The sequence below is a fragment of the Zea mays genome, chromosome 5 (assembly GCF_902167145.1).
Source record: "Zea mays cultivar B73 chromosome 5, Zm-B73-REFERENCE-NAM-5.0, whole genome shotgun sequence".
NCBI classification, from domain to species: domain Eukaryota; kingdom Viridiplantae; phylum Streptophyta; class Magnoliopsida; order Poales; family Poaceae; genus Zea; species Zea mays.
In genome coordinates this window covers 10311647-10337420 of record NC_050100.1, presented here as the reverse complement: position 1 = coordinate 10337420, position 25774 = coordinate 10311647, and the positions used below count along the sequence as shown (strand labels likewise).

The 25774-nt window shown below is 47.3% G+C and overlaps 3 protein-coding genes and 1 non-coding gene across 4 annotated transcripts; 3 read left to right on the top strand and 1 right to left on the bottom strand.

Annotated features, from left to right (window-relative positions):
• The first annotated feature begins 453 nt into the window (after positions 1-453).
• On the top strand, positions 454-2540 carry LOC103625927 (SCARECROW-LIKE protein 7). Its single transcript, XM_008646327.4, has one exon. It carries the CDS (start codon positions 675-677, stop codon positions 2382-2384), a length of 1710 nt encoding a protein of 569 aa, XP_008644549.1. The 5' UTR covers positions 454-674; the 3' UTR covers positions 2385-2540.
• Positions 2541-3260: 720 nt separating this feature from the next.
• LOC103625926 (plant/MUD21-2 protein) lies at positions 3261-7575 on the top strand. The gene is made up of 4 exons (XM_008646326.4): positions 3261-3292; positions 6354-6902; positions 7009-7136; positions 7225-7575. Exons 1-4 carry the CDS (start codon positions 3261-3263, stop codon positions 7305-7307), a joined length of 792 nt encoding a protein of 263 aa, XP_008644548.2. The 3' UTR covers positions 7308-7575.
• A 4492-nt stretch (positions 7576-12067) lies between these two features.
• Positions 12068-17637, top strand: LOC100277879 (uncharacterized). Its single transcript, NM_001151331.1, is given in 2 exon segments — positions 12068-13302; positions 17054-17637. Coding segments are annotated over 2 exon segments (1437 nt in total). The 5' UTR covers positions 12068-12141; the 3' UTR covers positions 17330-17637.
• A 3153-nt stretch (positions 17638-20790) lies between these two features.
• On the bottom strand, positions 20791-20949 carry LOC111589379 (U1 spliceosomal RNA). The gene has a single exon (XR_004849797.1). It is a non-coding gene; the product is annotated as a U1 spliceosomal RNA (small nuclear RNA).
• Positions 20950-25774: the final 4825 nt, after the last annotated feature.

The following is a 25774-nucleotide window of genomic DNA, read 5'->3' as shown; positions in this document are numbered from 1 at the left end:
AGTAAACATTTGATAATTATGGATTAATTAGTCCTAATTATTTGTCTAGTTGTTTGATTTTCTTTTATGCAAGTAGTTTTATAATTAGACTATATTTAATACTCATAATTAATATTAAACGTCTAATCTAACAGAGACTGAACTTCAGCTGGGAAAACCAAATAGCCTCTTATTCCCCCAATTCCCCCAGATATCGGACCAAACGAGATCATCGCGGCCTACTGCTATGACAAAAGGAGTTCAGAACTTACCAACCGCTGAAGATCCTAGCGGGTCACTCCTGACCGGCGCAGTTCAAGCCCAGGCGCACCTCCCTCTCCCTCCTGGCTCATCACTGGCTCTCATTTTACCGTTGAGGCCAGGTGACCACAAAAGTGGAAGCCAACCCCAACCTCAGGCAGGGCAGCAGGGGCTACTGCATTCTAGGATTCTGTACGCCCGAGGACAGTCCCGTAATTGCGCCCCGCGCAGGGCCTGCGAGTGTGTGTGCCACTGCCACCATAGTACACCACAGTGCCCACACCACTGTTTTAAATCCCCTGCCGCCGCTCGTCCCCGCCGTCGTCCCCCCCTTCCATCATTCTCCCAAAACGACACCGCAGAATTCCCCGGCCGCGCCGATACCCACCCTACACCATTCCGCGATTCTACCACCGGAAACGGCGGGGAGCGCCATGGCGTACATGTGCGCCGACAGCGGCAACCTCATGGCCATCGCGCAGCAGGTGATCCAGCAGCAGCAACAACAGCAGCAGCAAGAGCACCAGAGGCACCACCACCACCACCTACCGATGCCGCTCCCGCTCCCGCCCCCGCCGCGCCAGGCGCTGCCTATGCCACCGGCCACGGCGCCCCCGCACGGCCAGATCCCGGCGGCGTCCCTGCCATACGGCGGCGGCGCGTGGCCCCAGGCGGACCATTTCTTCCCTGACGCCTTCGTGGGCACGTCCGCGGCCGATGCGGTGTTCTCGGACCTCGCCGCCGCCGCGGACTTCGACTCCGATGTCTGGATGAACAGCCTCATCGGGGACGCGCCGGTCTTCGCGGACTCCGACCTCGAGCGCCTCATCTTCACCACCCCGCCGCCGCCGCCGCCCGTACCCGCTCCCGCTCCCGCTCCCGCTTCTGCTGTGGCCCCCGTCGACGCGGCGGCCCAGCCCGAGGCCGCCACCCCGGCGTCGCTTCCCCAGCCTGCCGCCGTCGCTGCGCCGGCAGCGTGTTCCTCTCCGAGCTCCCTGGACGCCGCCTGCTCCGCGCCCATCCTCCAGTCCCTCCTCGCCTGCTCCCGTACAGCGGCCGCTGGCACGGGGCTCGCTGCCGCGGAGCTCGCCGAGGTGCGCGCTGCCGCTTCCGACGACGGGGACCCCGCGGAGCGCGTGGCGTTCTACTTCGCGGACGCGCTGGCGCGCCGGCTCGCGTGCGGCGGCGGGGCGCAAGCGCAACCCTCGCTGGCGGTGGACTCGCGCTTCGCCCCCGACGAGCTCACGCTCTGCTACAAGACGCTCAATGACGCCTGCCCCTACTCCAAGTTCGCGCACCTCACCGCCAACCAGGCCATCCTGGAGGCTACGGGCGCGGCGACCAAGATTCACATCGTTGACTTCGGGATCGTGCAGGGTATCCAATGGGCGGCGCTGCTGCAGGCACTCGCCACTCGCCCGGGGGAGAAGCCGTCCCGGGTACGTATCTCCGGCGTGCCTTCGCCGTACCTGGGGCCAAAGCCTGCGGCGTCCCTCGCCGCAACCAGTGCCCGTCTCCGCGACTTCGCCAAGCTTCTCGGGGTGGACTTCGAGTTCGTCCCGTTGCTGCGGCCGGTGCACGAGCTGGATCGGTCGGATTTCTTGGTTGAGCCTGACGAGACCGTAGCCGTCAATTTCATGCTCCAGTTGTACCACCTCCTTGGCGACTCCGATGAGCCCGTGCGACGTGTCCTCCGGCTGGTTAAGTCGCTCGATCCATCGGTGGTTACCCTTGGGGAATACGAGGTCAGCCTGAACCGAGCTGGGTTCGTCGATCGTTTTGCCAATGCACTGCTGTATTACAAGCCAGTGTTCGAGTCGCTGGACGTGGCGATGCCACGGGACTCGCCGGAGAGGGTGAGGGTGGAGCGATGCATGTTTGGGGAGCGCATTCGAAGGGCCATTGGGCCAGAGGAAGGCGCAGAGAGGACTGATAGGATGGCGGCTAGTAGGGAGTGGCAGACGCTGATGGAGTGGTGTGGCTTTGAGCCTGTCAAGCTCAGCAACTACGCCATGAGCCAGGCCGATCTTTTGCTCTGGAATTACGATTCCAAGTACAAGTATTCACTTGTTGAGCTGCCACCGGCGTTCTTGTCTCTGGCTTGGGAGAAGCAGCCGCTGCTCACCGTGTCCGCTTGGCGGTGAGTCCCTTTTTTTTTGTGTGTGTATTGGTGCTGTTGTATGTAGCATTGTCATAGGACCAGGGAAGAAATGAATAGACTGGTTTTGCATTGTCTTAATTTCCTTCCAAAATGATGACAATGGCTAGATGGTATAATTGGGGACTTTAGTTACCTTGTTTGATGTTTGTTCTTCTACATGATCAGTAGCTAGAGCAAATTTAGCGCTAAATGTATAGAAATGGATAGCAGGTGAGGTGGAGTAGACTGCTTGCTCATGTGGTTTTCTGAATTCTGATGACAGTGGCGAGTGGTCATTCTATATGTCTATGGATTTGAAAAAGCATGCAGGCACCTCCATCGTTGCAATCAATAAGCTTACAGTCGCAAAGCTAACTAGTATAACAAATGTGGTGTTATTGCACCTACTATTCTCGTGTATTTGGTACCAATGGTAGTGTAGTGCACGAAATGAAATTCTGCACCTAATGTCAGCCTTGCATTGTCCAGTTTATGCTGCGTGCTACCCCAGGGTTGTCATTTATAAGCGTGTCAATTGCTACTACTTCATTAATCTGCATTCTTTCCCAAGCTCTCATGTGTTGCCATTTCAAGGTTCATGACCTCAGGCCTTGGTTCTCATGTGTCGCTGGTTGCTGTTTGGTCTATATATTTATAACGTAATAGGTAACCGATAACACTAAATCATGTTTGGTCCAACCGTAATCAGATATCATACTAGAAATTAATACTGACCTATTTAAACTTGTTATCATCGGTACTCAACTGTAAATCATTACTATTACCATTTACGTTATATTTCGTGAACCAAATGACACCCTTGTTTCTCAAAGTATTCACCACGGACAGCTCTCTGCATTTTTCTTCTATGTAGCTGCGTATGAATGTTGCAGGTGTTCCAATGCACATCAGGTACGCCACCGTTTATGTGAAAAGAGAAGCAATGCGCTCATTACCCTACTCTAGCGCCCGCCCTGTATGACTGTATCCTGTATCCTTGCTGTTCTGATTGTAAGCTGTCATTTTCGTGCAATTTGTTAGGAGGCTTGGCGCTTTATCTCGATGGGGAAGGCAGCATATTTCCTTTCTGTTGATGCTTAGCCTTTTCTTCTGGAGTCAGAATTGCTACTCCTCTTCATTACTCAATGCATTTTAGCTACAAGTCATTATTCATTCTTTAGCGGAAAGGATCGTATTACGGATTATTATTTTTTTACATCCCAGATACAAACGTCCTCTTTTACAGCTCCTCACATACATCGCTTAGATCCATAAAGACAGATTAAAATTTGCAATTTCACATTTTCGTAATTTAATCTTTTTTATTTGTATGGACCACAGTGGTGGGATGTGAGAGGCTCCAAAGTAGTTTCTTTGTATCCCGAATGCAAAGATTTATTTTCCTGTATGTCTGCCGTTATTTTGCGGCTCTTTCGGTCGCCATTCTCTTGGATGGGAACGCACGCAGTGACCGAGATACCTGGACTCGGAGCGATGGCTTTTTTGGTTTAGTTGGCCCGCACCAAGCCATGATTATGGACCAAGCAGTGAGAGCGATGCTGTTTTTTCTTCTTGAAATTCATATGTTCCAATGGATGTTATGTCTCTCAAGAAGGTGTATTTTGTCTAGTTTCATCTTTTGACTGCAGTTTACTGTAGAAAACACAAGTTCTTCCAACAGTGATAGAGAAGTCCATTGCAACTTAGGGTTGCAACTTTATGTTTGGTTGGACTGTGGCGGTGAAAAAAAAAAACTAATGTAGGTTGTGAGTTGTGGAAAAAACTGTTGTGGTCTATGAGCTGTTAAAAAGCTAAAAACCGTTTGGTCGAAACCACTAAAAGCCGTTAAAAATTATTCGATATATGTTTTCACAGTTATATCCGGAAGCCACTAAAAACAGTTTCAAGGATGCTTTCAATTTTGCATTGTAAGAAAAACAGCTTTTAGAAAAAGTTGTTTTCTATATCCAGTCCTTTGATTTGGCTTTTGGCTTTTAGGTGGCAAAAACCAAAGCAAAAAGCCAAACCAAATACAACCTTAGCCCTGAACTGACCGAGACTTGCAATAGCATCAAATAGCCCAGACTTGTTTTGGCAGAGAGCAGATACAGCTGACTGCCGCCTAGTTGAACTGTTCGCTCGCTTACCTCCATGCAGCTTGAGTTTGAAGCCATTTCTAGCTGTCGGCGGGTCCCACGTTGACGTTGCCATGCCATCAGCGATAGCAAGTCGAGACCCGACACATTTTTAGGAAGCCACGCGTGGGGTTTACTACCATATACTGCCGACTAGGGTTCTAATCAACAATCGCTTGCTTGACATCTTCTGCCCCAGCAGACTGGAGGGGTTGGATTAGCTACGCTAAGCCTGTGCCCCAGCAGGCTGAAAGCGCGTGTCCCCTCGTTTCTGTGCTTCAAGCCTGTGTTGTGAGATGATCAGAATGCTTAGAGGTGGATTGCGTGTAGTGTCGTCGGTCCAAGGAGAGGTACAGTAGCTGCAAAAGGCAAAGTTGACTCCAGCAGAAACGGAGGTTACTGGAGGATCACAGTGAAATTGGCATACCGTAGGCTGTGCGCCTGTGCCCATGGTGGTAGGTGCACTGTTTCGTAATCTTGTCCTCAGATTTGGTCTTTAATGAGTGCATGGTTGCACTTGCGCATTTGTCCAAAACAGATTAGCACAAGCACGTGGTAGGATCACGGGATAGTATGGCACATTCTTCAGCGATTGTACTGCCTGTCGAACAGAAAGGGTATGTTTGGGAGGCAGGGAAGGGAGGAGATTAAAATACCTTTGTTGTTTAATTTTAAATATCAATAAGATTTTAGTCTCTTAAATCCTATCCGTTTGCTTTCTTCCAAACATGTCCTAAGGGTGTGTTTTTGCAGTCATGGTATTCCTTCCATTTTAATCATATATACTCCTTCTACTTCAAATTAAAATTTATTTTAGACTCATTATATGATTAGTAAATATTTATTGTAACATCATCACATAAGTGAATTATAGATTAATTATATTTAATAGATTTATCTTGTCGTCTAGTTTTTATCTATGTAATAGTTTGTAATTATATTTTATTTAATATTTTTAATTAGTATTAAATATTTGATATGACGTGACAAAAGTTTACCTAACCTCGACGGAAACTATCGGCCGACACATTTCGTTCCTACTGCGATTAGGAATAATAAACTATATTATTTCCGTAAATAAAATATTGTTTATAAAAATCACTGTATTTAAAGTTATATTTTAAATATTTATCAGCACCGTGTTGTAGTTGTGGAGCGTCGTATTATATTTATCAATATAAGTAAACTAATTCTAAAACCGGATAGAATTCCGACTAATCAACAAATGAAGAATCGGGAGCTCGTGTCACCGTCCCATAATCGCCAGTACGGCGGATACGGATACACACATACACTGACTCGACCTAGCCAGTAGCCACCCGCCGACCCGCGACGCGACGCGAGTCGCGTGCGTGCGAGAGAGATCGGCGCGACTGACGACACGACCGTCCCTATCTTCTGCGCGCTTTTCTTCGACGAGACCGCTGGCAGTAGGGATGAAAACGGTCGGAAACGGTATTTATTCGGTAGTCAGTTTTTTAGTTGTTTTTCTTTGATTGCGAATAAATAGGATATATAATCTACAATATAAATTTGTATTCTTGTTTTTAACATCCAGCTTGTAAAGATTCATAAAAGGAAAACCTCAAATTCATCCTATATTTTCTCAAATAATAGATATAAACTTCGGTATGAATTCGGAAATAAATTCGGTAATTTTTTCAACGTTTCGTGTTGTAGGGAGCAAATAATACATAAAACAATTTGTGTATTATTTTATTCATATGTGTACTAATGTGCTTGATAACATAAGAAAAGATCAACATTAAATTTTATGCATATCTATTTTAAAATATTAAATTTGTTCTAATAGTTCAGATTACCGCTTTCATCCCTAGCTGGCAGAGTCCCATCGTGCGCTCGGCGCGTGTACCGGTCCGTGTACGTGTGCGGCCTCCGCGCGGTCCACGGCGCCACGCTGCCTTCGGCCTTCAAGGAGCGCCCCAGTACGTGTGCCCCCGCGCGCGGCGCCACCGCGACGGCGGCAGCCCCACGGCAGGCGCGGCCGCTTATAAGCGGCTCCTGGCCCGTGCTCTAGGAACACATCGCCGTGCGCGTGCGTCCACTTCATTGCTGCTCATGTACCCCTACACGTTTCGGGCGGCCGCCAGCAGCAGCAGCAGCAGCACGGCACTCGGGTTCGCGCTCGGCCGGATCGGCGGCACCACGAGGAGCGGCGGCGTCGCTGCGCCAGGCTTGGTGGTACCCGCCGCGGGCGTAGCACGCGGGAGGAGCGTCTCCTCGACGCCGGCCGGCAGCGCACCCGTGCCGGGCGACCAGGGCGTCGGCATGGAGCAGCCGAAGCAGCAGCAGCAGCAGCCCAAGGTGCCCCCGCAGGACGCCGCCGGGGGCGAGAACAAGCGCGACGACATGCACAAGCACACCAGGTAACCCTGATCCGCCGCGTCTCCTACCTACTACGCGCTCACCCCGCGGTATGCTTTTTTCTCTCTCCTGCGTTTGATTGGTTTCGGTCACGTCACGCGCATGCAGGGACGTGATGACCCACTCGTTCGGGGAGGGGTACTCGACGCGCTCCGACGAGGAGGGCTTCGGCGGGGTGTACGGCGGGAACGACCCCGTGGAACACCCCGGCGCCGAGATCCATCCTAGCCACTCCGGTACGCGCCGTGCACGCGAGCTCTGGTCTTCCAGCTTGTGTGTGTGTGTGTGACGGTGTATTGACCGGCTGTGGTCTGTTCTGTGCAGAGTACGACACGTCGCAGGGCTCGGAGGTAAAGGAGAAGGAGAAGGCGCGCCACCTCAAGGACGAGAAGCATGCCACCGCCTAGAGGCGCCGGCGGCGACATCAGGCAGGGCTGTCGGCGTTTAGTTTAGTCGAGTTCGCTTTGCTCCCGGCCTCTGGGCGCGTCACGTACTCAGCGTGGTTCGCTAGGCTGCTTTCGAAATACTACAGTACTATCCAAGTTTGCTGAGATGTAAAAAAAATAGTAAGCTGTTTCAAGGAGCTTCCGTGCTAGTACATGTTATTTCTGCTCTTTGCTTCTATGTAATACAAGCCACAATTATTTTGCGCCTGCAATATACAAACTTGAGTAACTTTGCGGCCCTAACAGCACTAGTGGCACCCATATGTTAAGCTACATCATGGGGCCCTAACCGCAGTAGTGACATCAATATGTTAAGCTATATCATGACAGGGCGCTCGTGCCGGACTGATCCAGACACTATTAGATGGGTCTGTTTCGGATTGGTCTGTCTTGGATTGGTTCGGTCTTGGATTGGTTCGGTAGACACGGTCTATTTGGTTATGGCATGGGTCTGTTTCGGATTGGTCTGTCTTGGATTGGTTCGGTAGACACGGTCTATTTGGTTATGACAGGGCGCTCGTGCCGGATTGATCCAGACACTATTAGATGGGTCTGTCCTGGATTGGTTCGGTAGACACGGTCTATTTGGTTATCTATAACTCTACACGATAACGATGGTCTTCATCTTAGTCATCGTTATCGCATCTCGTTCGTTATCATGTTTTTTTCTCTCCCCTCATACCTCTATCTCCGTGTTTTTTTCTCTCCCCTCATACCTCTATCTCCGTGCCGGCAGAGTGCGCATATTCGTCAAACACCGACACATGTAATGGCTATTGTACGTCTACGAGGACATTTCACAGCATGTGTGTACCATCGTTTTCGTCGGACGTCTTGTTCGTCGTGCCGGCCTTTTCCCTATTTTCCTCTCTAACCTGCTGCTCCCGCTAATGATCATAGCCACGAGTCAACCGACGCTCGTCGACACGGGTACGGACGAGTCCGTCTTGCTATGCCTATGCCTGTACATTGCTACTGATTTTATATGTTATTTTTATGTATAATATATGTGCATTGTTAGGTTTTTATATATAACATAAGATAAATTTTGTTTTAATAAAACATAAATATATATTTTCTATTGATTTTGTTTTAATAAAACATAAATATATATTTTCTATTGATTAAGTGGACGTGAACGTGAAACTAATAATCAAGGTCAAGGTTACAGATTGATTCTAAAGATTGATTCTAAAGAAATATAGGTTTTTATAAAAAATAATGGCACGAGACGACTATATATAACATAAGATAAATTTTATTTTAATAAAGCATAAAATATATGTTTTCTATTGATTATGTGGATGTAAACGTGAAGCCAACAATCAAGATTTAGACATTTAGTTATATATTATTTTATCTTATTTTTTACATAAGCTCTTCTATTATAATAGTAGCTAAGAGGTTATAGAAGTGCGGGTTGATTCTAAAGAAATGTAGGTTTTTTTAAAAAAATAATGACACGAAACGATCGTTGAAACTAGTGTTTTAATATAGTAGAGATTTGATCCACTGTGGGGTGTTTGGTTTCTAGTCACTAATTTCTAGTATCTTCATTTTACTATATTTTAGTTCTTAAATTAACAAATACTGAAACCAAAACTCTATTTTAGTTTTGTATTTGACAAATTAGGAACTAAATGAAAAAATGGAGAGACCAAAAATTAGTTCATAGGCGACTAAACTTTTGCAACATATAAAGACTAAAATATTTTTCTTGTTTTACGCCAGTTTTCTAGTTTCTATGCAAGTTTCTAGGCAAGGGCATTGACAAAATAGAGACCAAAATACCTTGTTTCGCGCCAGTTTTCTAGTTTCTAAGCAAGGGCATTGATACAATAGAGACTAAACGAGAGTAAAAACTAGATTAATCCCTCTAACCAAACAGAGCCTTAATTAAATTTGGATGCTCACTTGCACTTTTCATTTACACTTCTCGCTTATATGTTATTACTATCTTTGTTGGTATAGTTTTCATAATTTCCAATCCAATTTTGAGTATCAATCCGAGTCCATCCACTTCATGGCTTGTTCTTTCTATGTTTTGGATTAGTTTAAATCCATAGCAAGTCAAAATACACCATAATCCTATCTATCCCTTGTCAATCCATATGGTATTACTATCTTTGTTGGTCTAGTTTTCCTAATTTTCAATCCAAAATTGAGTATCAATCTGAGTCCATCCACTTCATGGCTTGTTCGTTTTGATAATTTTGGATTGGTTTAAATCCATAGCGAGTCAAAATACACCATAATCCCATCTAATCCTTGTCAATCCATATGGATTAGGAATAACAGAACAAGTATCAGTGTCGCAGGCCTACGTTCTACCTCTCATCGAGTCACTGCCCACCGTTCGTTTCGTATTAAAGTGAGCAGCTTGGGCTGCTACAGGTGTAATCCATAGAGACAAAATACTCTACAAGTAGTAGAAGACGGTACAGATTAAAACTAAACAAATAGGTTACAATGGCTAGCTTCAGATTAAACTGAGCAGTTTGGGCCGCTGCAGGTGTAATCCATAAAGACAAAACACTCTACAAGTAGTAGAAGCTAAAAATAGTAGAAGCCGGTGCAGATTAAAGTCAAACGAATAGGCTACAATGGATGCCTAGCATTGTCCACTTCATGCCAACCAACTCTACGCTCGTTCGACACAGAACAAACAACAACTATGAGATTGTTCGCCCTAGCCAACTCTACGCTCATGCGACACAGAACAAACAACAACTACATGTTATGCTGCTACCCAAAAATTGGCTCAAAAATGTAAGGATTAAAATCTGCAACAGTGCATCCTCAAGCTACGAGTTCTGCTGCTATCTAACAACTATTGCACAAACTGAAATCGAAATGGATTCAGATTATATGAAGCAACAGTAGTATGCACCTATGGGCACCAACATCCTTGATGCCGAACCCAAGCCTTTTAGTTTTTGACGTCCAAAAAAATTACAAGCAAACCTTCACTCTAAAGTCTAAACTAATGATCATCAGAAACTATGAAATATGAGCAACCAATTGTAGGAAATATAGTAAAGATAAATGTACTTTAACTTCCATGCAGTTAGGAGCTCAAAATCGTCAATTTCCAGTATTAGCCCATCCTTATCTTCCAACATTGGAAGGTTAGGCTGATAGGCTCTGCATCCTACATATTTCTGAAAAAAGTTAAAATTGCAAAATGACTTGCAGCTTGCATTATAGCTATGTTCAATCGTGCTGGAAATATAATGTAGAACACAATTAACATACCAGAGGGTAAAGGTCAATTAACAAGATATGCAAGTGCAAGTATATACCTTTGGAGCCACCACGTATGTAGGCACCGCCTAGCCGCCGTAGTGAGGCCTCTCAGCGCCGACATTGTGTGCGACGTGGACGATGTTGCCATACCCGTCCCCACGTGGGGGTGCTAGCCTTCATCGCTACAATCGTAGGCATCCCAGGCCCACACATACGTGGACCGGGCAGAGGCTGGCCGTACAGATCAGGGTCGATTGACGCGCGACCATGGAATCCCGCGGCCATATGGATTGGGTGGCGATAGCTAGTCGTAGGCGCCATAGGCCGGGGAAAGCGGGCTCCAACTCTCGCTCGTCTCTGGACCTGGTGCTTGAGGACCGCACGATGAAGAGTAACCCACGAATGTCGGCAGCTTGTTGTCCTCGTCCTCTATCACCATCAGTATGCCTGCTCTCCCCCAGGCCGTTGCACGCCGCCGTCGCTTGATAAGTCCGACGAGACTACTTGGTGGACCTGATCTCGCCTCCTCCCTTTTGTAGCCCGATGTTGATAACGAATGCGTAGTAGATAAGGCTTTCATCGGACAAGTCTTCATTCGATCCGCGTGGTGGTAGCTGTGAGATGCCTACGGGCGCGCGAGGGTGGGGGGTTAATTCGGCGCAGCGGGAGATATGGGGAGGACGATGACTGGAGTAAAACATATGTCATTGCTTACACGTGAATCTGGCACAGAGAGAAAGGAAGGGAGAGGAGTACTACAGGTTGTTTTGAACGAAAACTGAGTGAGTTTTTGTTATTATGACGTGAAACGACTATCGAAACAGGTGCTCAAGGCGGTCGGGGGCACAACTAATTTTTGGGTCCGCCCTTGCGTGTGTATGCCAACACTTCGAGCACGGGAAAACAAAATTCAACATAAGTCAAAAGAAAAGGAAATGTAACATAACCTCGGAAAATTTATTAGACCAGGATCAGGTTTCATGTACGGATCCTCATCCTAAGGCTTGCTCCAACAAAGGCCGCCAAATGTTCCTCTATCCTAAATATAGAGGATCAAATAATTATCTACTCTCTCCAGCAGCGTTTTCTAAATGGTCCTATAAATTTAGAGAATATTGTTGGATTCTCTCTCTATATAGTTTATCTAAACGGTTCTAATTCCATTTGAATACTTTAAATAATCGGTTTAGCAAAACTAAAATATGTACAATACATTTGAGAGTATGACAAATGCGTATTTAAAAAAAATAAAAAATGTCTCTAATATATGTATTTACGTATAGATGACGTGATTTAGAGGATGTTGTTCGAGAGAAAGCAGATATAAATGATAAAATCTTTTAGAGAAGACGATAAAGAACCAATATAAATAATGAATATAGAGAACGGTTGTTAGGGACAACCTAATCTGAATCCCCTCTGCGTGTCCCTTCCAATTTCAAGCGCGCAACTGACGCATTGGCCGTACCCCCTCGCGGCCTCTCAACTATCCCCACCCCAAAGAGAAAAGGAAATAAATCCCCAATTACCGACATCGACGCCGACGGCGATGTCCCTCCGCAAGCGCCAGCGCTCGGCGAGCAGCTCCCGCCTCACCGCCTTCTGCTCGCCACCGTCCCCTCCCGCTCCCCCGTCTACTTCCAGCTCTCCCAACCCGCATACCTTCCCCAACGCCGACGTCGTCCTCCGCCTCTTCCTCAACCCCTCCTCCCCCGACGACGTGGACGTCAAGCCCGACATCGACCGCCACCTCTCCGCAGCCGTCTCATCCGGAACCTTCGTCGACCTGCACGTCTCGTCCGCGTCCCTCCTCCGCTCCCGCTACTTCGCCGCCCTCCTTTCCGACCGCTGGCCCACCGCCGCGACTGGCCGCCTCTCCCTCGCGGTGGTGGCGCCCCCCTCTTGTCCCCGCCCGTTCGATGCCCACATCGAGGTGCTCCGCCTCCTCCACACTCTCGATTTCGCGGGTGCCATCCGCTCCCCCGACGATGCCCTCGACCTCCTCCCCATCGCACTCCTGCTCCTCTTCGACGCCTGCGTCGAGGCCTGCATCCGCTTCCTCGAGGCCGTGCCCTGGTCCGAGGACGAGGAGGCCCGCATCATCGACCTGGCGCGGCTCCTCCCCGCCGATGAGGCAGCCGACCTGCTCGCCAGGGTTTCTCCTCCTCCCGTCGCCGCCGGCCCTTCCGCTGCGGGGGTGGCCCCCAGGTCGCCCTCCGAGGCGATGCTGCACGGCCTGATCCACTCGGCGATCCATGGCCACCCCGTCCACGCTGCCACCAAGGCGTTCGTAGCGATGCTCCTTAAGGACTATCCGTCGCGGAACTGCGTCCACAAGGTGCTCGACGAGGCATTTCAGTCGCGCCTGGACACAATCAAGGAACTCATGGGGAAGTACGCTAGCCCGGATTTCAGGGTTGCGGTGGACAGTGATGAACGCGAGGCCATACAGAGGCTTAACCTGCAGTCTGCGGTGTTGAATGTGAAACACCTGTATTGGCTCATCGAGAGGATGGTCGATCTGAGGGTGGCAGATAATGCGGTGACGCTGTGGAGTGATCAAGCTGCCCTGGCTACTGATTTGCAGAAGTTGCTGAATGATGCAGACATGTGGCGGAACATGACGCCTGGGCTTCCAATGCTTGTGACTCGTTGCACACTCAAGCTCGCCAATTCAGTCATCACTGGGGAGACTCTGGTACCTCGGCAGGTTAGTCTACTAACTGATAATAATCTTTCTATTGCACCAACTTTATGCATGCTGTATGCCTGTATCTTGTGAAGGTAATAAAAGCTGTGTATCTAGAAAAGCCAATACGACCTATAAATTGAAACTGGGGAGTATATTATAAATGTGACAATTCAGTTAGAACTTAGAAGATGCTACCTGCATGTTATTTCCTTCTTTTGAAAAGAAGTTGATATTATGTCAATATAATACTGTGCTCTGTTATAATGGTTTAACTTGCCACAGCTTATAAGACTTTTTAATGGAATGTTCCATTATTATAAGCCAATGCATGTGTTTTATTCATCTTTTCTCATAATACAAATTAGTACCTAATGTGTTCGATTGCTTATAGGTAAGCCTGAAAAGGCCAGACATGGCTTGCATACTGTTTTTGTTGATGTCTCAGTACAACGAAAGTAGGTTCTATATTGTGCCGATACAGTGTTGGCTTTGCAAGATAACTTTGTTGATATGTAATGTATCTTGATTTATCTGAGTATGTTCTTTTGAGAAGTTCTAGATTGATCCTTACTTCAGTCATAAATTTGTTTGAGCTCCTGAATTGAAGTGGAATCTACTTCCACTCAATATAATGGATAGATGAAAAAGGAAGCACAGATTTTTTGGAGCACTCTTTCCAATTCTAATAGTGCATCAATGTGGGCACTGACATGGTCACCGGCATACTACTTTGACCATTGATTACAACAACAGCAGCAGCAACGACAACAAAGCCTTTTATTCCAAGCAAGTTGGGTAGGTCCGTAGGTTCGAGTTAAAAACCGAAAAGAACCTATAAGTCAAGGTTCGGACACATGGATAGCTGTTTTCCATGCACTTTGACCATTAATTACTAGTAAGATATATCATAATCTTATCCTACTCCTTATGGTTAATTTATTAAAATCAAGAAATATGTTTAATAATGACTTCATATAACTCATCAGGCTATCAGGGCCTCAGTGGGTATCTCTGTTGGGTGTGATCTAAGAAGTCTAGAAGGTCTCTACCATATTGTTTGGTAATTAGGGTTGATAGTATTGACCAATCATAATTTTCATAGGTGTTTGGTAGTGTATCAAATCACAGAGCAAAACCATCTTTTATGAGTATGGGAACGTATCGGGTGCAAACCATACAATTAGTCATGATAATTTTTCAACCCTCCCACCGTTCATCAGCTTTCAAAACGACTCTTCCACCTCTCCTGGTATATTTTCAAATACACCCTTTGACCTCCGTCAATGTGTTGGTTTTCACCTAATATGTTTCCTTTCAGTATATACTGATATATCGATTAGCTTGTGTCTTTTCCCACTCATGTGGGAGCCTTCGACTGGGTCTGCCCCCCCCCCCCCTCTCCCCCCTGATTAGCTTTGTGTCTTATTTGTGTGCATTAAACAGATTAATAGTTTGTGAACAAGATTAATCAGTGACAGGTCGGACTGATGAAAGAGTTAATATTTAAAGAGTGATCTATGTTTGATGTGAGTTTCAATTCTCAATTAACCAACTATTAATGGTGTAGATTGTATTGTCATGTTTTGGTAATACAACCTGTATAAGTGTTTTAATGTTGACTCGGGAGTGTGATTATCTACTGAATGAATATATAGGAGTGATTCCAATAAAGATTAAGTTTCAGGTATTTAAATGTTATTCTAATTGGAGTTATTGATGGTCAAGGGCTGAAAGAAAGATAAAGATATCTTTCGTTAATTAATCATGAATCTGGATTGAATTTAGACCAGAGGTTTATGCTACAGGCAAAAAAGAGAGAGAGAGAGAAGAGATCTAAGGAGAAGCTTTAGGTTAAGAGCTGATGGGCAGGCCTTATTCTGGTGAAAGCTGTCTTATTGAGTCACCAGGTCACGGGTTCGAAGTAGTCTCTCCCTATTTGCGGGGAAGGCCTGCCTCAGTTTATCCTTATTTAGACCCCACTTGCCTCCGGCACTAGGTCTGTCCTTTAAGCTAGGAGATGATTTCAGTGATAAGAGGGTTAGGATTGTTGAATAATTCAATAATTTTTTGCTTTACTTAGGAGTCTAATGAGAAAATTGGACATAGTATATTTGGTTCCGTAGAGGTTGTCTAAAAACACTGAACACATTGTGGGCCATGGTTTCTTGTGTGAGCCCTTTGTTGCTTTGTCTACTCATTCACCTCTAATCCAATTGCTTCTTCTAAAAATGTGTCATTGTTTAACCTTTTGTATTCTCCCTTCAGGGTTCCTTATGTTTCTACTTTTTTTCTCGGACTACGCAGGAGAGCTGCGTGTCATTTCATTAAGAAAGAAAAAGGTGGGTTACAAAAGGAGAGGGATAGCACCTACTTCTGAACAAAAGAGTCTTTACAGACTCGTCGGATTTACAAAAAGACTCGACCCTGTCCTAAAGACCATGACTCACGGATTAAAATCCGGAGTGAGCGACTGCAGGAGCAAGGAATGTAGCGCAGAAGCTCCAGCCATACACCAAATGCTGCTGGTATTGGACACAGCCTGCATAACAGCCTGGAAACATGGTTTTGCCCCTTCGAACACAGGCATTCCGGTGTTTCCAAACCTCCCAGGCAACCAAGATGATCACAGTATTAAATTCCTTTGGAACTTCCTTGACAGCCTGGCTCCACCATATGTAGAAACTGTTAGCGTCAGGCAGAGGGGCAGCAGCCGATAGACCAAGCTTGTGCAAGACTGCAGCCCAGACCTGTCTAGAGAACACACAAGAAACTAGGATATGTTGAATTGTCTCTCTAATAGAAACAGTTCAGACCTTGCTCATAAAATCCTTGGGACTATTATTGCTTAATCTTTGTCCTTCCTAGAGAAAGTATACAAGACGATACGATTGAATAAAAATCTGACTGAACTTTTTTTCTCGGTCGGCCAAGCAAACTAAAACGCTCAGATCTTTTTTCAGATTTGTCAGCAAGGCTAGATCACTGCCGACGTCTAAAAAAGAAACACCACCAGTATTTTTGTCATCATAAAATCTAACTGTTGCATGAAGGCTCCAAACTAATTATGTCCAAGGACATGCTTGCTTTTCTAAACTTAAGCAAGTTGATGGCCTTTCCCTATAAAAGGCTTTCCCAGAATATTGCGCACTCCATTTGTCAATTGTTGCCCTTTTTATCACATGACTAATATTTACATCATGTTTTCCAGTAAATGAAGCAGTATGTAGCTGCAGGTTATAATATGTTTAGTTTGCTGAAGAGACTACTCTGTAGGTTTCTGCCAAAAACTTATTGTACGCTTTGCTAAAATTGCAGAGTTCGTAATTGGTTTTCAGGACATCACATAATCTTTTTATGAATAACTAAGGACTCTTTGATTACTGTTATATGTTGAAGATGACAGTTCAAATTGTTGAACTCGTTTTTTATGTATTTGGCATGTCATGCTCCAGTAAGTAGCCTCCTGCTTGTGGTTTGTTTATTTGTTTTGATGAAGCACAACTCTTTGAATTGGCTACATCTCTGTCTCTTTGATGTTCATTTTCCCCCCTTCGTTCGTTCATCCACAGTATATGGCTTGGCCTCTGTGGCCCTTTTTGTCCTGGCTTATATGTTGTGTATCTACCGACTGGTGTTTCCTTTGAGCAATGCGGCAGTACTTTGGTATCTTATTCTTGTCAAATGGAACCTGCTATCTCAATTCTGATAATAACTTACGAAGTTGTGTTTCTCTTTGTATCTGAAACTGCTCTACATGTCTTTTCATCAGGTGAGGAGGATGCTCGTCAGAAGCTGGCTCCCTGTCCTAAACGTCTGCCGGGACATTGTTCAACCAATGCACTCCCAGAAATCAACCAACTGCCAAGAGCTGGAGGGGGCGTTTCTTCAGATCATCTCCACATTGCCTTTTCTAGAAGCACAGGAGCTGCTGCAGCAATGCCTGGGGTTCTCGACTCGCAATGTCGATGACTGCCCGCATCTGGTCACGGCATTCAAGACGTGGTTCCGGCGCGCTGGCCGGGCTCCTCTAGGCGGGGAAAACTGAAACATGAGCGGATGTCTGTATGCGCCCAATCGGTGCTTGTGTCGCTTTGTATTCTCACATCACATAGTCTGCTATCGGCCTACCTACATCCTCTGGATTTGGTATAGTGCTTGCCTCTCTCTCTCTCTCGAATTTGTCTGTATATACTGTCGGTCGTTTTTGCACTTAATTGCACCTACTACTTTTAGCTATTGTCTATAATCAATAACCAAGGTAAATGTATGCAGCGTATGATCCGTGTTTTTAACTCTAACAATGAGGTCTGCGTGCCTATTTTCACTCAATGTGTAGTGTCTGTTGGCCGCACTAATATTTCCAGAGTACTACAACTGGTTGTGAAAATTGCTCTCAACAAAGATAAGTTGTATAAATCCGTGCTCTATTCGTTATCAGCCAAAAACATATTAAAGAATTCTAATTTGTCAGCCAGTAATATGTTTTTTTAGAGTACAACTAGTGCATCATTATCAGCCAAAGTTTGAGCTCCGAATCAAAGGTAGGCAGTTTTTGAGCCAGTCTGATCACTGTGTAGTGTATTAACCTTTAAAACCTTTCTGTGCAACCAACATACAACAAACAAGCTAAAGGAAACCCTCAAAATTCAGAACACAGACGGCAACGAGGGTCGACTTTCTGTACCTCATATATAATTCCTGGAAGATGTCAGCCTGTGCAGCGGTACTCATTAACATTGTCAAGATGAACATTGACAAATGCTACTGAATGGACTTTGGAATGGTTCAAGACATTCACTTGTACATCATGCTTGCCTCTAACCAGAATTCTACAATCTTAGTTTTATGTCAACGGAAACAAATGCTACAGAAACTGCATCAGCAGCATGGGTACCATCCGAGCTTACTAATGTACAGGACATACATCTTGGCCACAGTCTGATATGGAAGTCAAGCGGCCATAGTTTCATCGAACCATCACATTCGCAGTAAGTACAGTACTGTACTGTACAGTACAAAGGAAGAAGCATCTGCTCATGGTTCAGAGAAGGATTGTTCCTTTCAAGTTGGCTCGTACCTTCCAGTCTTCTGCTCCTGCAACGACAGAGCCATGGGAACATCGCATTACTCCATTGACTGTTTTCAGGTCTGCCTTAGCTCACTTCTGAATATGATTTGCGTGAATAATTCGTCCTTATTTCTGGCAACCATCCCAAATACAGTAGCTGCAAAAAATGCAGCCCAAGGGGGAGGACAAATGGTTGCTAGTACTTGGGATCTGCAATTGCATCTGACCTTGAAATAGTTCAAGCTTTGATTGGAATTGGAATGCCTGCATCATAGAAGATAAGAATTTCAGACCACTCTGTCAGTAATGTGTTGTATGGGAACCATAATATGCGGCAATCAAGATAAAGCAATGACTACCACGTCCTATCGCACTGATCAGCAAGATATCCCTTGAATGTAATCCGTGGCCTATCTTTGACATTGGTGAGGGACAGCTGCAGAGCTGTGACGGAAGAAATCTACTACTTTGTTTAGTTTAGTTTAGTGAGTATTTAGTATTCACTTGTTAGATTAGGTTGTCTTCAACAACAAACTCTATACACTCCTGTACGCTAAATTTAGCGATCCAAGCGTCCGCTACATCCTCCAGCAACGAAGGCTAAACCAGTCGCTAAAGTACCGGACGATGTTCGTACACGCTATTCTCAGCGATTCACTGTGCGTCCGCTATCTGTCCTTCCTGTGAAATCGAGCACGGACTTGGGAGGTGGCGGCGGCGGCGGCGGCGATGACCATGGAGCACGCCGCCGTCGACCAGCAGCGCACGGAGTCGCTTCATCCGGCCAAACGCGAGCATCGATTTCTTGGGCTTGGTTGGAGAAAGGAGTCGTTGTTGGGAAGAGAGGCAGTGGCGTTTGTAGCAGACGACCGAGTGGAGGTGGCGCTAGCCATGGACAGAGATCTGAGGAGCGGCGGCGGCGGCCATGAATGGAATCGAGGAGCGACAGCTTGGTCTGGTGTTGTAGGCTGTAGCGTGTTCGGCCAAAGAAAAAGGCTAGGTGGAGGACAAGCAAACGAAAACAGCCAAAAAAACATGAACATACAGCTCGTTATTAGTTTTTTAATTAATATATATGCTAAAAAAGTGACGTAGCGCAAAATGTTAATTAGGTTTTTTGAATTAAGTACATTAGGACAAATTCAAATTATATGCAAAAGATAGAATAAATATGATAGTTTCTAAATTCTGTCAACACTGTAGATATAGAGGACCGAATTTAGAGAACGTTGCTGGAGATTGAGAATATATAGAGGACGAAATTTTTTAGGGAGTGCTGTAAAGGACAGAGAATATTCTTTTAGAGAACGAAATTTAGAGGACATTGTTGTAGACAGCCTTAGAAAGGTAGGCCTACTCCAAAGAGGGGTTTAGGCCAGCGTCCATTCTCAAGATACGAGTCAAGAGTTGACTGCCAATGGCATTCCTCGCAACAGAAATGATCTCATTCATGAAATTCTTTCAAATCTGTATACGGGCATCTTGTGGAAATATTGCCAGGGAGAACTAGGGAAAGCCGATACCAGCCTCTTCTTTGACAAGCAACCTCTTCTTTGGCAACGGGATGGATCCTATTCTTCGCAACAGGTGGGCTTCCTCACAACAAGTACAGGCCATGCCATTCTCTAGACCCATCCACATCCAATACGAAAGAGATCCCATATGAAAGTGGAGCGCCAATATCACTCGAATCATGGACATCCCCGGATTCCTTCTTGGAAAATATTCTAGCGGGAATATCAAACAAACGATCAATCTACTTGGCCCAGGACCCAGACATACAACCGCTTCCCCAGAACCGCAGAGAAGAGATTGATACTTATTCATTGAATACTGCAACAGATCCCACCTGCAGGCAATGATATCAGTATTCCCAATCGGGGTCAGTATTCCCAATCGGGGACCGCGCAACAGATCCCACCTGCAGGCAATGATATCAATATTCCCAATCGGGGTCAATATTCCCAATCGGGGACCGCGCAACAGATCCCACCTGCAGGCAATGATATCAATATTCCTAATTGAGGTCAATATTTCCAATCGGGGACCGCGCATCTTGTTGTTTTGTTCAGGACTAGAGCACTTGAAAACTATCTACCTACATGGTTCCAATCGGGGACCGCGCATCTTGTTGTTTTGTTCAGGACTAGAGCACTTGAAAACTATCTACCTACATGGTTCCTCGGGTCTCTTCTCAAGTTCCTTGCTGTACTGAAACATCTGCTAGCAAAGTGCCTGGGAAGTTTACTGAGTAAAATTCATAGTTTTTTAGCAGTTTATTCCAAGCTCATTTTTAGCACATCATGCAATTACTGCACCAGTTCAATGGCTGGATCTGGACCAGCAGAGGTCTATGACCACATTCGAAAGACCTACGAGACCTAATTTTAATTTCTTATATTTGACGCGAAACACCAGACATAAATTAAATCTATTTCGCAGGGCCGCGCGGACGCGTACCCCTCTGCCACAAATTATGACGTCCACTCTCCCACTTGGGGAGATGGTAGGCCAGCGCACCCGCCACGTGCAATGCGGACCACTGACCTAGACCACAGGCCTTCTTGTTCGCCCGTTGATCCCGTCCAGGTAAGTATGGAAGACAGGAGCACGGGACGCTCATCTTATAGCGCAAGCGCGCGTCGCGTCTGCCTTCGCCAGGCAAGGTGGTGCTAAAAGCTCACACCGGACCGGACGAACGCGTTCTTCTGCCGCTTCAGCTCTCGTGGGCCACCGAGACATGGAGAAGTCTTTTATATGGCCCTTTAAGCCTGGGCCCGACATGCTTATTTTTTTCTTCTTTTTGGCACAATATAAAGTGGTTCTTGCCGAAACAGCCGGACTGCAGGCAGCAACGGATCGGTCAGCGTTTTCAGAGTGAACGTGCCCTGTAAGGCTATAACAATGTTTCGCTGTTCTTCAACACCTTCAAATCCGAAGGTCCTGCCCTTAGCATTTCTTTTTCTTTTTTAAAAAACAAACAAGTTCCCCACTGCTATGTATGTTCCATGTATCAGCATTAGGTTGTACAGTACAGTGAACTAGTAATCGGGGCCAGGCTAAAAAAACAGCATAGTACACGGGAACAAAGACACCAGCGGCAAAAAAAAAACACAGATTACTACATCTCTGTTCGGCCATGGAGGAATGGTCTCTCCTGAACTCTTCCCTCCTCTTATCGTCCTGCAAGAACTCAGCATTGCTATGTACGTACGGTACGTATCATGTGTCCGCTACTTCTCTGCTGTGATTTTGGCAACGAAAGTGAAAGCATCTAGGCCCCTAGTTGGTTTTAGTGATTAATGACAACGTAATATTATATGTGACTAACGTGTGTTTTGCAGAGACAAATGGTAAGTTAGGTCGCATGACAGGTAGAAGTACTACAACGGTGAAAACAATCCCGGAGATAAGAACTCGAAGCAACGGCTAAAACGACGGAACAAAAGGTGAAGGTCTACGGAGTCCGAGTGTCAAGGAGATGTGGACACTCGCGATTTAGTTAGGTCTTTTATTCTCTTTTAGCCGTACTATAAAGAGGGGTTGTCGATGAGTAGTTTGACCAAGAGAGTTCTAGTGTAGTGTTGGTGCACAATCACACTCATATACAGTGCTAGGTGTCACTCTAGAACTCACACACAAGTTAGAGCGAAAACCGATTTGAAAATCAGCTGAAAAACAAGAGTTAGTGTTTCTGGCTTTGGGGCACCGGACTGTCCGGTGTGCACCGGACTGTCCGGTGCACCCTCTGCCGGGTGGGGCCAGGCTGGTCCACGGCAGAGTCTTTTCCCTTCGCAGAAACCCGAGAGCGCACCTTTCAGAGTTGAATTTTAATGGCACACCGGACACCGCACCGGACTGTCCGGTGTGCACCGGACAGTGGACTGTTCACTGTCCGGTGCGCCATGAGTCCAACGGCTCTCTGTCAGAACTAGCCGTTGGAAACGACCGTTGGCGCACCGGACTGTCCGGTGCGCCATCGCGCAGTGAATTGCCTGTAACGGCTAGTTGGTGGGTGAGGGCTATTTATACCCCCTCCACCCACCATATTCAATGTCTTGCACTCCACATTTATTCCAGCACATTGCTAGAGCATTGCAAGCACCAAAAGCCTAGTGAGGAGTTTAGAGAATCATAATCCGCGTTTGTTCCTCATTAGCGCTAGTGAGAGCCACCTAGAGCACACACCACTTGCATTAGGCTTCTTTTGGTCAAGCGAAAGTCTACGGCTTGTTACTCTTGGTGATCGGCATCACCTAGACGGCTTGGTGGCGTTGGGAGCTCGGTGATCACCGTGAAGATCTTGTTGGTGACCCGACTCAAGTTTGTAAGCGGTCTCGAGGGATCCATCGCGCCGGAGTGGCAAAGGATCATCTCGTAGTGAGCACTTGGTTCTTGCGAGGACCAAGGGGGAGCGATACCCTTGCACGGGTGCTCCAACGAGGACTAGTGGAGAGTGCCGACTCTTCGATACCTCGGGAAAAATTGGAGGAGTCTTCTAAAACTTTGCTTTACATTCCGCACTTAATTCAAGCACTTTACATTGTGTATTTGTTTAGCAAGTATTTGAAGTATTATCTTAGCTTTGTTACATTTCTAGTATTATATTCTTAGTGCTAGTTGTTGGGGTGAAGTTGGGCTCTTGTTTAGCTCTTGCTTAGGTTTTAATTAGTGTTGATTTTTAGAAAAGCCCAATTCACCCCCCCTCTTGGGCATCGTGATCCTTTCAATTGGTATCGGAGCCTTGTTGCTCATAGATTAGCTTAACCGCTAGAGTTACGATGTCCGGTGGGGATGGACCTCCTCCCGTTTTTGATGGTGACGATTTTCCTTATTGAAAAATTCGTATGGAAGCATACTTAGAGGCTATAGACATTGGTGTCTATAAAGCCGCCACACAAGGGTTTCCCCAACCTAGAGATCCCACAAATCTTGTAGGTGATGAGTTCAATTATGAGAAATGGAATGCGAAGGCCAAAAACACCCTTTTTAGAGGCCTTTGCAAAGATGTGTTCAATAGAGTACGGAATCATAAAAATGCTCATGATTTGTGGATGGACATTTGTGCTCTACACGAAGGAACTAGAAGTGAACGTGAGGAAAGATATCACATAGCCATGCGAAAGTTAAATTCTTTTGAAATGCTTACTAATGAAAATGCAAACGCTATGTACTCACGACTTAATATTCTTGTAGAGGAAGTCAATGGATTGGGGCTTACTCAAATCTCACAACCGGATGTTGTGAGGAAGATTCTCAGTGTCCTCCCAATAGACAAATATGGACACATTGTCACTGTGCTACATCAAATGGATCTTTCAGTTACCACACCTACACAAATTTTGGGAAAGATCAATGCCCATGAAATGTACATGCACATCAACGACAAAGAAGAATCATCTTCCAAAAGAAAGGATTTGGCTCTCAAAGCAAATCATGAAAGAAAAGGAAAAGCAAAAATACAAGTTGAGGAAGAGTCCTCAAGTGATGATGACCTTGATGCAAACATTGCCTTGATGGTAAGGAAGACCACCAAGATGTTGAAGAAGCTAAATAGATGTCGGCGTTTCGAGACAGGGGGGTCCCTAAGCCGACGAGTGAGTGTGCTGCGTGCCCCAGCCCAGATGGGTCGAGCGCGTGGGCGAGCGCGGAGGGGGGAGAGGCGAGGCGGCCGGAGCCGAGCGTGAGAGAGGTGGAAGTCCCGCGGCCTTCGTGTTCGTCCCGCGCCCAGGTCAGGTGCGCTTGCAGTAGGGGGGTTACAAGCGTCCACGCGGGTGAGGGAAGCGAGCGGCCCCAAGAGAGCGCCTGTCCCGTCCTCGGTCCCGCGCGGCCAACCTCCTCTGAGAAGGCCCTGGTCCTTCCTTTTATAGTTGTAAGGAGAGGATCCAGGTGTACAATGGGGATGTAGCAGAGTGCTACGTGTCTAGCGGAGGGAGAGCTAGTGCCCTAGGTACATGCCGATGTGGCAGCCGGAGAGATCTGGGCATCCTGCTGGCGTGATGTCGTGGCTATCGGAGGTGCGACGGAGCCTGATGGAGGGACAGCTGTTGGAGCGGTCGAGTCCCTGCTGACGTTGTCCTGCTGCCGTAAGAGAGCTGGGGGCCGCCGTCGTCATAGAGCTCGTGGAGCGCCATCATTGCCCCTCTGGCGGAGCTGGCCGGACGAGACGCCGGTCTTGTTCTCCGTGACCCGAGTCGATTCGGGGTAGGGTGATGATGACGTTTCCTGTTGACGTGGCGGTCTGTGCTCTAGGCAGGGCGACGTGGGGTTTCCTCCGAAGCCGAGGTTGAGTCTTGCCTTCAGTTGCCGTGGCCGAGCCCGAGCCAGGGGGTCGGGCGAGGCGGAAGTCGTCCGGCCGAGGCCAGGGCGGAGTCCGAGCCCTGGGGTCGGGCGAGGCGGAGTTTCGTCGTCTTCCGGGTCTTAGCCTGAGTCCGAGCCCTGGGGTCGGGCGGAGCGGAGTTCGCCGTCTTCCGGGTCTTAGCCCGAGTCCGAGCCCTGGGGTCGGGCGGAGCGGAGTTCGCCGTCTTCCGGGTCCTAGCCCGAGTCCGAGCCCTGGGGTCGGGCGGAGCGGAGTTCGCCGTCTTCCGGGTCTTAGCCCGAGTCCGAGCCCTGGGGTCGGGCGGAGCGGAGTTCGCCGTCTTCCGGGTCTTAGCCCGAGTCCGAGCCCTGGGGTCGGGCGGAGCGGAGTTCGCCGTCTTCCGGGTCTTAGCCCGAGTCCGAGCCCTGGGGTCGGGCGGAGCGGAGTTCGCCGTGGCGCCTTTGGCAAGGCCTAATTGCCTGTCAGACTCACTCTGTCGAGTGGCACTGCAGTCGGAGTGGCGCAGGCGGCGCTGTCCTTCTGTCAGACTGGCCAGTGGAGCGGTGGAGTGACGGCGGTCACCTCGGCTCTGCCGGGGGCGCGTGTCAGGATAGAGGTGCCAGGCCACCTTTGCGTTAAATGCCCCTGCAATTTGGTCAGTCGGTGTGGTGATTTAGTCAAGGTTGCTTCTGAGCGAAGCCAAGGCCTTGGGCAAGCCGGTGATGTGTCCGCCATAAAAAGGGGGCCTCGGGCGAGACGGAAGTCTCTCGAGGTCGGCTGCCTTCGGCCGAGGCTAGGCTCGGGTGAAGCGTGATCGAGTCACTCGTGTGGACTGATCCCTGACTTAATCGTGCCCATCAGGCCTTTGCAGCTTTATGCTGATGGGGGTTACCAGCTGAGAATTAGGCGTCTTGAGGGTACCCCTAATTATGGTCCCCGACAGTAGCCCCCGAGCCTCGAAGGGAGTGTTAGCACTCGCTTGGAGGCTTTCGTCGCACTTTTTTGCAAGGGGACCAGCCTTTCTCGGTTGCATTTCGTTCCGGTGGGTGCGCGCGAGCGCACCCGCCGGGTGTAGCCCCCGAGGCCTCGGAGGAGTGGTTACACTCCTTCGAGGTCTTAATACT